At 43.5% G+C, this 14,121-nt stretch overlaps 1 protein-coding gene and 1 long non-coding RNA gene across 6 annotated transcripts in view; one reads left to right on the top strand and one right to left on the bottom strand.

Moving 5' to 3' along the window:
• Window positions 1-14,121, top strand: part of ptprub (protein tyrosine phosphatase receptor type Ub) — a 181,427-nt gene that overhangs the window by 113,416 nt on the left and 53,890 nt on the right. For all 5 annotated transcript variants that reach the window (XM_086218782.1, XM_086218784.1, XM_086218786.1 and 2 more), the window contains 3 exons: window positions 2,805-2,979; window positions 6,430-6,723; window positions 12,995-13,312. In XM_086218782.1, the coding sequence (XP_086074908.1) occupies window positions 2,805-2,979; window positions 6,430-6,723; window positions 12,995-13,312 (787 nt within the window). The remainder of the gene's footprint in view (window positions 1-2,804; window positions 2,980-6,429; window positions 6,724-12,994; window positions 13,313-14,121) is intronic.
• LOC147253551 (uncharacterized) lies at window positions 65-9,194 on the bottom strand. The gene is made up of 3 exons (XR_015118561.1): window positions 9,050-9,194; window positions 6,483-6,617; window positions 65-3,082 (listed from the first exon to the last, which is right to left on the bottom strand). It is a non-coding gene; the product is annotated as an uncharacterized LOC147253551 (long non-coding RNA).

Genomic DNA, 14,121 nt, shown 5'->3' on the forward strand with positions numbered 1-14,121 from the left:
CGAACAAAGAGCCTCCTACAGCAGGGTTGGACGACGCGAAATAGGAAAAAAGTTATAACACAAAGAAGACACCTGACAACAACAAAAAACAGAGAAGGGGTCAACTCTCTGGTGTCTGTTTACCTCGCGTGAACCGGTGTCACTCAATTTTTGTGTTCTTGGCTGACATTTCTAGAGGATAATTCACACGAGAAAAAGTGAAATCATGATCAGCTCACGTTTAAGTCGACTGAAGGTCAGGTGAAGTTTCATGTCCGCAAAACACTGCTGCAGTTTCACAGGAAGAATTGTCGCAGTAATCACCCAAACGATTGAGGTGAATGGTGACCGACATTTAAAGGTAAAATAAAGAAGAGAAAAAGAAAAAAAAATCAGAAAACTTCCGCTGCGCTTCACCCAAACTTCCATCAGTATGAAGATAATGACTTCATTTTCATTTTTGGATTGAACTCCCCCTTTAATTTCTTCAGCAGTTAACTTCTTGAACTGATCCTGCTCCCATCTTCCTCTGTTCTCTAATCCACACACACGGAAGCAAAAATAAGATTTGAGTGAAGCTACACTAGAGTACGACTGAGAGTTTTCTTTATGCGGTCACAAGATTTATTGCTTGCTAAACCCTTATTTATGGTTGTGTGTTTATGTGTTTGTTAGCCGTAGCTCTGCCTGAGGTTTGCGTGGTCTGTGGGCGTTTGAAGGCCTCAAATCCCAAGAATAAGAGAAGCAGCAACGGCCAAGCGTAACCCAAAGGTCTCTTTGTTAATCCCAGCATGCTCACATGCTTTGGATTCTATTAAAACTGGCAGATCAAAAGGACGAGTTTCAAGATTCAAGTCCACCATTTCACACAGAGCATGGCCCGAAAAACCGGAGGAAAAAAATGTCAGTTTCAATGTGTTCCCGCGGAGACTGTGTGAACTTGACGGATGCTAGTGGTTTTAATGGTGTGGAACAATGTGACAAATGCCTGTGAAGGTGCACGACACAAAATCCACTCACTTTTTCCTCCCAGCTTACTTGTGTGAAACATCTCCCACTTGCTTTAGGTTGTTTCCCTTTTGCTGTTGCTGCGTTTGGCATTTCTAGGTGTTGTTACACCCACACACAGTTTACATGCTGCTTTTCCTCCATTAGCTCGTGTACTATTGAGATTAATGCTTTTAAGTCCATCTGTCTCTGAATTCTAACTGAATCGTTTTGGTTTAGTGGAGGACAAGTGGGGGTGTAGACAGGCTCCATTAAGGGATGGCACTCCTGACATGTACTATGCCATAATCATTATTATTTTTACAAGATTTTATGTAAAAAAAAAATTTAAAAAAAAGCAAGTCCAAATATCCTATTGTGTGAGTTTCACTCAATGTACTTTCATCATGCAATTAAATTCAAGACATAATGAAATTGCGCACTCGGACTTTTTAACCACACAGATAAACCACAAATATAGCAAGAAATGACCAAACCGCCACAAGTTCAGCGTGTGTTTTTTACATTATCAGCTCGGTAGCTCAATGAACAATAACTACGTGCACGTAAAGGCTAGATAACCTCGCGGGTCATAAGGCGCTAGATGTTTTTAAATAGCAAATACAGCGATGGTTGCAATATGCAAAAGATTACTGCATGAAATAATGGAGAATGAGAGAATAAGGAGGTGCATTGGTAAGAAAGCGAGGAAGAAAATGTAAAAATGCATTTACGTGAAGAATAAAAAAGAGATTACGTTGGTGAAGTTGAGGAGGAGGCGGTCAGTAGTTTAAATCATTATCTCCCCACAGGTCACGCTGCTCTGCCCTCTGCTCTCGCCGCCTCCTTCCACCGTGTCCATCCACATCAGACTCATAAAAGTTTACAGACTGGGATGTTGTTTCGCTCTGATCCTCATTCATGCATCTAAAAAAAAGGCTCTGGTTATTATGACTGACACAATTCCAGCGGACTTGAGGTCTTTTCACCTGATAATTAGAATCATGGGGGGGTCAGTTCTCAGGTTAGGGTGCTGCTGTTGCCATGGTGATAACTACAAAAAAAAAAAAGAGGGGGTGTTATTTACTGTGGTCTGTGATTATGGAGGGTTTGTGTTTGGGCTGAAGGACATTCATGCGTTCCACACAGGAAGGCTGGTTGACCAACAGGAGGCTCGCGCATTGATATAGACAGAGAGGATCTAATGAGACCACATCATGGTGCATCGTGGGAAGTGCAGGATTCAGAGTTTTTGAAGGTTAGCTGTGACTAGGGTCGAAACACTTTAAGTTTTCAAATTGTCACCATCAAAAATGGTCACGTGTCTTTGACAAATTAACTCTTTAACTTTAACTTTGCCAAGGAGGTCATGCTCTTGGTCTTTGTGTGTCAGCAGGGTTACACAAAAACTACGAGACCTTATTTTTAATCAAACTTGCTGGAGGGTTGTACTATGGGACAGGGAAAAACTAATTAAATTTTTGAAGCAGATTAGTCATATTGATTTTTTTCTCCTTTTGATTTATCCCTCCTGTCTGACCATCTCAAATTCGGGGTTTGGGGTCCACTCATCACTGCTTTCAGCTTTGAATTGGGCCCGAGCATGAAAAGTGGCAGGGGCTGAAGATCCCCGACAGGAGGTGTTGTATGTTCTCTTGGAGGACAGCTGCTAATGTGTGGGTTGATGTTTATATGAGCGGCTTATGTTGGAGCAGCTATGATTCACTAAGTGAGATGACATGTACCTGTGTGCGTGCGTGACTGTGTGTGTGTGTGTGTGTGTGTGTGTGTGCGTGGGTGTGTCTGTGGTCTCTCTGACCTTCTCCTCTGTCTTCTAGAGACACAACGGGGACATTTTAACCACAGCGTCGGTCAAGCACCTGAGTCACCGGCGCTTCGTGGTATCGTTCCAGCTAGACAGTGTCCAGAGGACAGATCAAGACCTCTACCGCTGTGTCACCCAGTCCCCCAGGGGCTCCGGGGTCTCAAACTTCGCTGAACTTGTCGTCAAAGGTAAAGAACCTCTATCTTTGTCCTGTTGGTGTTCTTTTTCTTCCCCCTCCTTCTTTTATCAGATTTCGTGCGGTAGATTCTTCTCAACTTGGTCACGCTTGATCTATTTGAGGAGAAAAAAAACTGTTTGGATCCAAACAATCACTTGAAAGTACCACTGTCAATGTATATAGTATACAGTATATAGGTCCTCACTGGTCAGCACGATGTTGAAAATTGATTTCCACAAACAACCTTAATTACCAGCTCTATGGCACTTGACACACATGAAAGCCCTTTCAGTGGTGAATTAGGCTGTCATGTCTTGTTTTTCTGTGCTGGAATTGTCAAATCCTCTACTTTACTCAGCTCTTCAGCACGCTGTCAGAAATCTGTTCACTTGACTTGGACTCTTGCAGCCCCTGTCATATCATGGACCGCAGATGGTGACCTCACTCCCATAACTCACTGCAGCCCTACAGGCTGACACCCCTTTGACAGCGTAGTAATGACATGACTGTGGGCTGGTTTGATGGTATAACAAACTCCAGGCCTCAGCGAAGGGAAGATGAGTTGTGGATGTAAGGATGGGCCAAAGTCTCACACTCTCGTTGTCCTCTAAATTTCTGGATACTTTCTACATTTTTGAAAGACAGACAGAAGGGTAAAAAGATAAGAGGATTGTAAGAGTTCTCTGTTGTCATTCGCATGATTTCTCACAAGCTAGCATTGATCCGTCCCATCTCCTGATAACGCTTGAGATATAAATACGACAGAAGTCCTCAAAGGTTATACTGAAATATATTTATTTCAACCCTAGAACACTAATGTTGGGTCATCTTCTAGGGTCCCCCGTGGTATGTTTTTTTCATTTTATGTGACATTGCATCTTGAGATATTAAACAGGAGTACTTCAAATTGGTATACAGCGTAATACTTTAATATATGGTGACGAAAACTATATTTTATCAGGAATATTATATCGGGTAAAATATACACTACATGAGTGACTAATTTTAACGTTAGTTTTCTAGGGTTAATAAAACAAGAAAACTCGAAAATGATTTTGTGTGTGTTTGTACTGGCCTGTTAGTGAGAGTGCATGCAGTCTTTATTGCAATAATGCAGCAATTTTCTGGCACCTTTATTTACCCCCCCCCCCAACCCCCCTCTGCTGCTTCATACAGCATCATTGATTGGATTGTAAGCTCTATCAGTGGGTTAATAGAGCTAGAGGAGCTAATGACAGCAGAAAGACCATTGTGGTGATCCTGTTTCACGGTGAGTCTTCTGCAGCTACCGCCACTGGAAGGGTGGCAGCACCGGGGGGAGTAAGTGCAGGGTCAGCCTCAGGATAGATACGTGCTGGGGTGTTCACCTCACACCACGAATCGTCTGTGCCAGGAACCATCGCCGGATGAGGGCTGTGATATAAATCAACCGTTAACTTGAGAGCTTTGCTTTCAGTCTCATTCAACTCCCTTCAAAAAGGTTGGCACATCTATTTGGAATATGAAGTACTAGTAGTGTATTTAGTTTTCTTTTTTATTAGTTGTGCCATAAATGCACTGTTATTCTCTTCTTATCATACCACTTTGAAAAATTACCCGTGAAGTCTCTGTCACTCGCACATAACGGGGGGTTTTCTAACCGCCCTGTGGCACCAGTTCAACTGTTTCTGATTCTGATTCTGTCATCCATCCATCATCAAGCTCTTATTCGCCAGTTGATCCCAGCTGTCCCTGGGTAAGACGGGTCGCCAGTCCATCACACCACAGACAACTATTTACACCTTCTTTAGTTTCTAATTAACCTCACTTGCAGGAAGACGCCAGAGCACCCAGAGAGAATGTGCAAACTCCAACCACAGAGTCCCCACCGAGAACCTTCCTGCTGTGAGGCGACAGCGCTAATCACTGCACCGCCGTGCCGCAAAGACTTTGTCATCTCAAATTAAAAAAAAAAAGATGCATGCAGAGCAAACATGATCAGTGTTTCTGCTTCAGTTGAGTTCAGTGATTGTTGACCGCAACAACCTTCGCGTTGCTCCAGTCTGACGTCGTGGATGGACCTGGTGTGTATCAGCCTCAGCGGAGCGTCCGCAAGCAGCTGCCAGTAAACCGAGGCTTAGCGAATGCACCGACAGAAGGCTACGGAGTCCCATTAATTACACTCCCTCTTTATCGTGCTCCCTCTTATAGAAAATACAAACGATTGTGTTCATGTGTGTATCTCCTTACTTTTTGGAATGAGGACAAAGAAATTATTTCTGGCACATCTCAATCTTTATTTTCAGCTGGGTAAAACTTTGTAATCTAATCAGAGGAGCCCAGACCTTCTTAACAAGACTTTCATAATTCCCCCTCCCCCAATACCCTGCAAAGAAAGCCTAATCATCTTAATGAGTTGGATCCGCTCCTTTCAAGACTTTAGATTGCATGCTGGAAACAGAATGAATTGCTCCACAGAGGACAGCAAAATGTCCATATAATGAATAAGGCACGGTCATGTTTTGCCTTCAGTTACTCACTGCCTTTTGCCTATTTTGTGGCCCCTTAGTTGTAATATTTTGGTTGTAGGCATCTTTGAAGATCTGTTGTCACGGATTTACAGCCTGTTAAGATCTCTGTGTGGAGAAATCCTTAATTAAACAGTAAGCTGACACGAGAGCAATGGGAAGAAAAAAAAGACTTCTAATAATACACTGAGAAGAAAAATAGTACAGAATGGGGGAAAAAAATTCAGGCATATTTGTTGGAACTGTGAAACTTGTCAAAAATGAATAAGTTGGTTTACGTTTTGCCTCATTTGCTGCTTAAATTTGGCCTTTCAATATGGATGCAGTCAGTGACGGCTCAAAGATGAGCTGCTGCAGGCCAAGTTGAGAGCCGCAGAGTGGAGGTTGGCTGCTGGTAATGTTGAGAAGGACCATAAAAGTCTCTGCTGGAATGACAGATTAGTCACAGCCGCAGATCAAACTGATCTTTTCTCATGCTTTGTCCTGATTCCTTTTACATTCCCACCCTCACTCCGTTACCCGTGTAATTGCTCAGTGACCGGTGAGCTTGAAATGAATCCCTGGTTTGGCTGTCCTCGCTGACACTGACGCATCTTTCATCAGAATAAAGATGAACAGCACCTAATCCTGTGTGCACACCTGTTTTTTTCACCTGCTGTTTGGCTTAAATTTATGCAGGCTTGTGAATGCCGTGTTAATGGGTATGACTAATCGGCTATTTGAACGCAGTTTGACCTGCTCACATCCTGCAGTCTCTTGAGACTCATTGAAGACTCACTGGGCTTTAGCATAGTGAGAAATCTGTTTTCATTTCAACTGATTAGTCAAATTAATTCCACAACTTTACCTCGCTAGACCCCGCGGTTGAGCTGTAAGCCCGCAAGCGAACGCTTTTATCAATACAAACAGTGCAGGAGTCGGGGAATAACACAGTTCTTTTCTCCCTCTGACAGTCCCTCCATCTCCCATCGCGCCACCCCAGCTGCTGCGTGCCGGCTCCACTTACCTGATCATCCAGCTCAACACCAATTCCATCCTTGGAGACGGCCCCATTATCAGGAAGGAGATTGAGTACCGCGCCAGCCAGTCTCCCTGGTCGGAGGTGCATGGAGTCAACATGGTCACCTATAAGCTCTGGCACCTGGATCCAGACACAGAGTACCACATCAGTGTGCTGTTGACTCGGCCTGGGGAAGGTGGCACCGGTCCTCCTGGACCTCCTCTAGTCAGCAGGACCAAGTGTGCAGGTGAGCCTCTAAACACTGGACTGTGGATGTGGACCTCTAGGTATTTGCTGTGTTGTTCCAAATATAAGACAGTTTGAAATATTTTTGGAAAAGATGGGGTTGTCTAATGATCAGGATCTAGACTTAAGAATGTTGAATCATCCTCAGCAATAGGTGGCGTCAAAAATCCCTGAAACCACCGAAAAGTTGTTTGTTTGTTTTTTTTAATGCGACCAGTCACATAAATGCTCATCGTGGTCCTGAAAACGACCTCTTGCAAGAATGTGGTTGAGATAAAGGCATGGAGATCGGCCCACCAGCGAGTTCTAGGCCAGGGTAATGACGGATTAGCATTACGGCGCATAAACAAGTCCTGCCCAGCACTCGCCATCTGACCTCAGAGAGAAACCGTGTCTTTTCAACGTTTTTCTGGCACATCTGTCACTGTATACAAACAAGGTGAGGAATCAGTTAAGATCGGAAAACCAATTGTGTACCTGGTTTATATGTTTTTGGGTTTTTTTCCAAAATCTTTTCCTGGTAATGCTGTCTGAGGTTTTGTCTTCTTTAGGAACAATACAGTTTGTGGCATCATATGAATGAAGTCAGATGCATATTAAAATAACTATCTGAACCAGTCATATTACCATGGTGTTACTTAAAATGCCCGACCACAAATATGTCCTAGCGATTGCTCCCGCCAGCTGTTGTTCATTAGTTACTAGCTGTAGATTCAGCTGAAAACACACCGACAGTATTTATTCATGATATCTGCTCTCAGCTGGATCATTTTTTTGCCTTTCACTTTTAGTTTTTATGCTTAAGAATTTGTACCTCTTAGTAAACATGTTAATAACCGTACACAGCAGTTTATATCTTGGCCCATTCACTCAAAAGACATAGCTTATTGAATTAACAAAAAGAAAAAAAATGCAAACACGAAATTGAATAATATCCCAAATTATTCCTTATGCATTTAATTTCATGAAAGATCATGTTTTTTTTGTTTTTTTTTGACTGATCAAAGTACAGATGCTCAACAGAAATGTCAGCGTTTCATTTTGGTGGGCCGCATCTGTCATGATAATCTACTAAAATTCAATCAGGGAGTAGCTGATAGAGGAGTTCTGACTCAGTCACTGCATACACTTATCTATTAAGAAAGGCACATTTGGTATCACGAGGGTTCTCTGAACTGTGGCGTAGAGAAGAATGAAAGAGACTTTCTCCTGCTAGCGTGGCGATATTGGTTTGATGGTTATTTCAAAGATAACACTGGGCTGACTACAATGGCCAGCCTCAAGCTTTTCTATCTTCTGAGGAAGACAGGGATTTAATTCAGCAATCACACGAGATATACACGTGAACACTTGAGGGACGTAAAGTATGGAGCGTACATTTGGGTGACTTCACACTATCTGTATGCTCGTACATGATAGCTTTAAATTGTGTGGAAATAGTTTGATCTTATATCCAAAAGTCCAAAGTATTAGTGCACTCGTGTAGCTTAGAAGTGGGAATATTGGCTTTTGAAGATGTCTCACATTCTAGTAAACAGTGTTCACATAACATCAACAAACATGGCCGCCCCCAGAAAATGTGATCGATTTCTGCAGTCAGGAGATAGAAAAATGGCCCTGGAGGTCAGTTAGCTAGCAACAAGGCTAACGTAACTGTAGCTACTCCGAAACTAGCTAAACGACTGAGACAAATGGCTCTGAGGTATCGTTTGACATCACAATTCACCTACGCTAATGAATACAAGTCAAATTAATGATGAAATGACTTATTTAGGCTCATTTGTGTTTTTTTCATCTTTGACCGAAAACGCTCCCACGTGAAGTGAAGTCCTCTCAGACATCCCAGACACCTTTCCTTTCCCAGTGGAAAATTCCGCAGTTCAGCAGGCTGGAACCTTCCATCCTCCCAGTTGTCCAGGAACACACAAGCTAATAATTTGTTTTACTCCATTTAAAATCAGACATTAAGAGATTTATGCACTCATACACGCAGCTAGCATAAAAAAGCCGCTTTGTTAGTTTGCAAGTGACGTCGCCAAAGGGCGGAAATAGATCCAGCTGGTAAGATAAAACATTAGCGACCATACTCAGCAGTAATTCTTCACTACTCAACGAACGTACTTCAACAATTTGTCGAGCAATAAAAAAAAAAAAAAGCAAATAAAAATAAAGAAAGCCTGAAGAAAATGAATATATCTTTGCTCAATTTTCACTGCAAAACAGATAAGTACTTTCATGTTCATACATATTATAGAATACATGATCAGCCATCGATTTTTTCCAGGACCCTCTCATGAATGCAAATGCAATGAGAAAGTTGTTCTTACCAAGTGGCCCCTGAAATGCTCGGCGTTCTGTGTTTTGCTTAACACGGCGGAGAAAATCATTAAATCCTATACGTTAGAACAAGAAACATGTGACTGTGGTGGATTTGCTACAGAAATACTAGAATAATAGCTGAAACCTTTTGTGTTGTTCGACAAATTATTTTTTCTACACCCCCCCCCCCCATTTGATTGTTTTCTACACAATCAGGAACACCATCGTGATTTCAGAAATGAGCAACACATGTTTTCATATAGATTATTATAATTACTTATAACTAATTACAATAATTCATTCACAAGTGCCTTCAGTGTGGCACCTATGTGATTTGCCACAGTTCAAACTCCCAGAGGGTTAAGCAGTGATGCCACTTCGGTGCCTATTATAAAATATAATGGACACGTATAGATCAAAAAGAGCACTGTGTTAGTATACATGCACGCACGGAGATACACACAGTTATTACCACCGCCTGCATCTGCAATGTGTGCGTAGCAGTCACACAAGCACGAGAGCTGGGAAGCTTTGTGTCACCCAAAGGCGGCGTTCATGTCTTCCGTGGTCATCACTCTTTTCTATGCCCAACGGTCTCTTCCTGCCACACACCATCCCTCACATATCTCTCTCTGCTGTGCTCCACTGGAGCCTCACTGGCCCTCCTCCAGTGACATATTAAAGCCACTCTTCTCTCCCTGCAGCCAAAGACACCCCTCATTCATCTAGAACCATGAGTGAACTCACTACCACCCCCACCTCACCTCCCTAAATTGTTACATATCCCGCGCATAAGTCACAGAATATCACAATATACAGTAAAAAAAAAAGAAAGAAATAAAAGCAGTGTGTGTTTGTGTGGGTGAGATTAGTTTTTGTTTGTGATAGGGTGAAAACTGAGAGTGAATGTATGAGAGGTGAAGCAATAAAGGATTCACAGAAATTACTTCCACGGCTGCCGGTATCAGTGTTTGTGTAAGTCACTCAGCTCAGACTGTAATGATGTATTTACATTGCAACCACTGTGACACTAGCTTGTTCAGCAATGTGTTTGCTGAGTTGATAAACAGGGAATTAGCAGCGCTACTAGTTCAATACACAGGAAGCACAGGTGAAATTAACTTTGTGGTCTTGTACTTTGTCCTCAGCAGCTGCAAAGCTGCGAGTGACTGATAGATGGATTACATGCAGTTGCAGAGTCCGTGTTCTTACCTGCAACAATGTAAACCTCCTTCACCTGGTGTGTCTCACCCTCTTGACCCTCCAGCTGGTTCCCATAGCCCCCCTGACTCAACACACAAACCATCTGGTCTACACTAGCCCTATTGACCCCTCATTCCACCGCTGAATGCCCAGCCTCCGCCTCCTCCCCACCATTTGCTGTTGGCCTGATTAACTTCAGCATCAGAAAAATAGTCGGTGGTGTTGTTGCAGTGATTTCAGGGAGGTGGTAATTATCCGGTGAACAGAAGGGATATTTGGACGCTCTCTCTATTTTAGGAGAAAAGTGAGTTTCCTCTCTGCTAATCTCCCTCCTCCATGGTCACGCTGAACATTGCACTCCTTCCCAAACATGTTGGCCACTCAGCTTCACCACACTTACACATTTTCCTTGCGGAGCAGAGCTGTCCTCACACTGGTACTGTAAACCTAATGGCCGTGAATGTGAACATGGTCTCCGCCTGGCTCAGATAGCTGTCCAGGTGTGCTTGATGAGCCATTGCTGTGATTATCAGCACGGTGCATTAGCACAGCTTGAAGCCCCTCAAGTAAATCACAGAGGAGAGGTGAGCATTTGTACTGCAGGTGTTCCCCAAACTACGTTAATGGGCTTCCACCTGCTGCTGGGTCACTGAACCCTCCTGAAAGCACCGGCCCATGATGCCCTTGGTCTGTTAGAGGAAGCCTGACTAAAATTAGGAACATTAGGGACACGAGCGCTTTGCCTTTCTTGGCACGTCGTTCATCATGTCTTCCACTCCACCGGCTAGTATTCCCAATATGTGTGCATTTGGGATATTTGGATTTATGCATGCTTGTGTTTCTGCTCACACCTGAGCATGGGCTTGAACGTCTTTATAAATGTGATATTCTCGTGTGACACTGACCCCCCTCCCAGTGTGCTCCGTCTTACTCCTCTCCCGTGTCACAGTTTTAGAGGAGATAATAAAGCAGGACCTGTCACATCCTCTCTAACTTCCAGTCTCCCTGGATCAACACGGTGCTCTGGGATTTCAGCCATGTTGCGGCGGCTGCACGGTGCCAGAGAGCGGGTACCCGTGGCACACAGACAAAATAAGACGAGGCAAAGGGGAAGAGGTTGGCACTCCTTTCCACTTTGAGAAAAACCCACAATGAGCACACTGTGGCTTCTCTGGCAGTGCTTTCATCAGCTCTGCAGTTAAATGCCTCTCTTTATTTTAACTCTCAGACTGTGCAGACTATCAATTGCACCATTAAAACAATCCTCAGTCACACTGAACAATGGCACATTAGCATTTCTTTTTGGGTGCAGTCGACCACTTTGTGATTACTGCGCCTACCCATTTATCTGCCGTCACATTAGTCTGGAAGAGGTTCAGATTAATGCGCCAGTCATATTTCCCTCTACGATGAAATGCCAGTCGGCAAATTAAAAGAGAAAGCTGGTGACGGCAGAGGCCTTCCGTATAGATTGGAAGTGTCATAAAATTTCACTTCAAAATAATCGCTACCACCAACAGTGATAAATGCTTGAGAAATAGGGCACAGGACCATTGTGTCTCACAATGTTAGCACTGGCATGTAGAAGTGAAGGAGTGTTGAACACGTGTTTGCATGAAATAGAGGGAAAATGAAGAAGGGAGAGGTAAAGAGATCAGACCACTGCAGTACAGATTTTTCACAGTGAATCTGTGTACATATGAGATGATTGCACAAGTAGACAACACTTTCCAAATCCGTTTTCTTAGATAATTCTTGTTGTAGTGCATTCGCCTCTGCTCGGTGATTCATCAGCCGCCTTATTTAAGTTTTCTGCACTAATCTGTGCTGCATTTGGATCTCACTCTGTGTGTGTGTGTGTGTGTGTGTGTGCGTGCGTGCGCGCGCGCGTAGATGAATGAAGACCTTGCTCAGTCACCTCAAACTCCACTGATCTGTCCTGTAGCTCATATCTCTGCTGTCACTCCCTGCCTCTCCACCTCATTGATCAACATCCACTGTTAAAAGCATGAAACAGTACAATACATTATGTAGCATATTGCTTGACTAAAAGGCATCGATTGTGTTAATAACTTATGAATGCCTTCATTGACCGTGAGGATGTCCTTGGCTCTTTAATTCGGACGCCCTCCTGAACACTAGCTGGTCTGTGCTTTGGTGTATAGAGGCTCTCTGTAACGGCTCAGCTCGCCATTACTGCTGCCGAGGATATCAAAGACAGAGCTGTTGTTCGTTTTAGTTTGAGAAAGACAGGGTCAGTGACCAGAATTAACTTAGTACCTTCTAAAAATATGCGACGGGCCAAATCGCGATGACCCAGCAGTAAAAGTAACTAGCGGAAGTGTATGCCCTTGTATAACTCTGACATGTTTGTGTGCAGATTAATCCACAGGGCAAAGAAGTTTAACTGCTGGATAGTCAATTTGTTAGTTAAAGTGGAGGCGGGAACTGGTTGGAGAGCAGCACAACCCACAGCCTGTCCGATTAATTAGTGCATTTGGCATGAGTTCCTGCTCTGCTGACGGGGTGTGGGTGTGTTATGCTGGCAGCCAACTGTTGACCTCCATGTTGTGGTGGGAAATATGGCCCCATGTAGGAGGGGAACAACTGCCAGGGTACTCTTGGACATGGCTGACGCTGCTGGGTGCTCCCTCTAAAATGAAATGATAGCAAGTTGCTCGTGTTTCTGAAATATTCTTTGTCATGCTTTCTCGCTGTTTCCTTTTTTCTTCATCTTCCCTTCAACCCAGAGCCCATGCGTGCACTCCGAGGCCTCTCAGCCACAGACATCCAGTCCAGGCAGTTGTCCCTGCTGTGGGAGAATTTGGCGTTCAATGTGACACGCTGCCACACCTACTCAGTGTCCCTGTGCTACCGTTACACCACAGCGGGAGGCGGCGGAGGCCACAACACCACAGTGCGTGAATGTTTGGCAGTGGAACACAACACGTCACGATTCACACTGCGTGATCTGCCACCCTACCACGGCATCCATGTCCGTCTGTCACTGGCCAACCCAGAGGGGAAGAAGGAGGGCAGAGAGGTCACCTTCCAGACCGAGGAAGACAGTAAGTCCCGGGAGGAGGTCACTGCAACGATAGACAAGGCTGAAAAACAAAAAAATGATGTGAAATGTCATAAAAAAGGGTACATTCAACATCCTTGCTATAAGGCTTTGAAATAGTTATACTTATTTTGTTTTTTTTTTAAATAAAGGTCTGATTCTACTCTTTTAGTGGTGGAAAACATAAAAAAAAACTGCACAATAGAAGTTTCTGGTACTGTTTATTCCTCCTGAGGCAAAAATCAATTGCACTTTTTAATCCTCTTGCATTTATTTGGTAGAGTCACTTGTTTATTTCTGGATTAAGATTCAAAATGCCACCCATTATTAAGAATTCGACAGCCAATGTCTTCTGCTCATGTCTTAACTAAAAAAGTTGTTCATAACGAGGGTTACTTGCCTGACAGAAGCGCCTGAATCAATCATGTAAATGTTCCAGACTTAGCCTTGTGGGCTAATTTTCATCTGCAGTCCCCGGCAGGTTGATAAGAGTAAATGAATAACCTACAGTTATTAACACAGACCCATTCACACAGGTACCTAAGCATGTAAGAACGGTTTATAACACGTATACATAGGTGCATTAGCATGTATGAGCATGTAAAAGAGACAATAAGCAGCACGGCTTCGAAGGCCATGCTGATTCCCAACATTAACTTGTGTCTTGGGTCACTCAGACTTCATTCAGGGCTGCAAGAAGAGGAACATACTCATTGGCACACAGGTGGCATGATGCCACAGTGTTATTATTTCAACAACAACTGAAATTTTCAAAAAGCCAATAGAGAGATTTCACAACTCCATAAGACTTCA

This window comes from Aulostomus chinensis, chromosome 11 (genome assembly GCF_037954235.1).
Source record: "Aulostomus chinensis isolate RoL2024-O1b breed Wild chromosome 11, RoL_Achi_v1.0, whole genome shotgun sequence".
Lineage (NCBI taxonomy): Eukaryota > Metazoa > Chordata > Actinopteri > Syngnathiformes > Aulostomidae > Aulostomus > Aulostomus chinensis.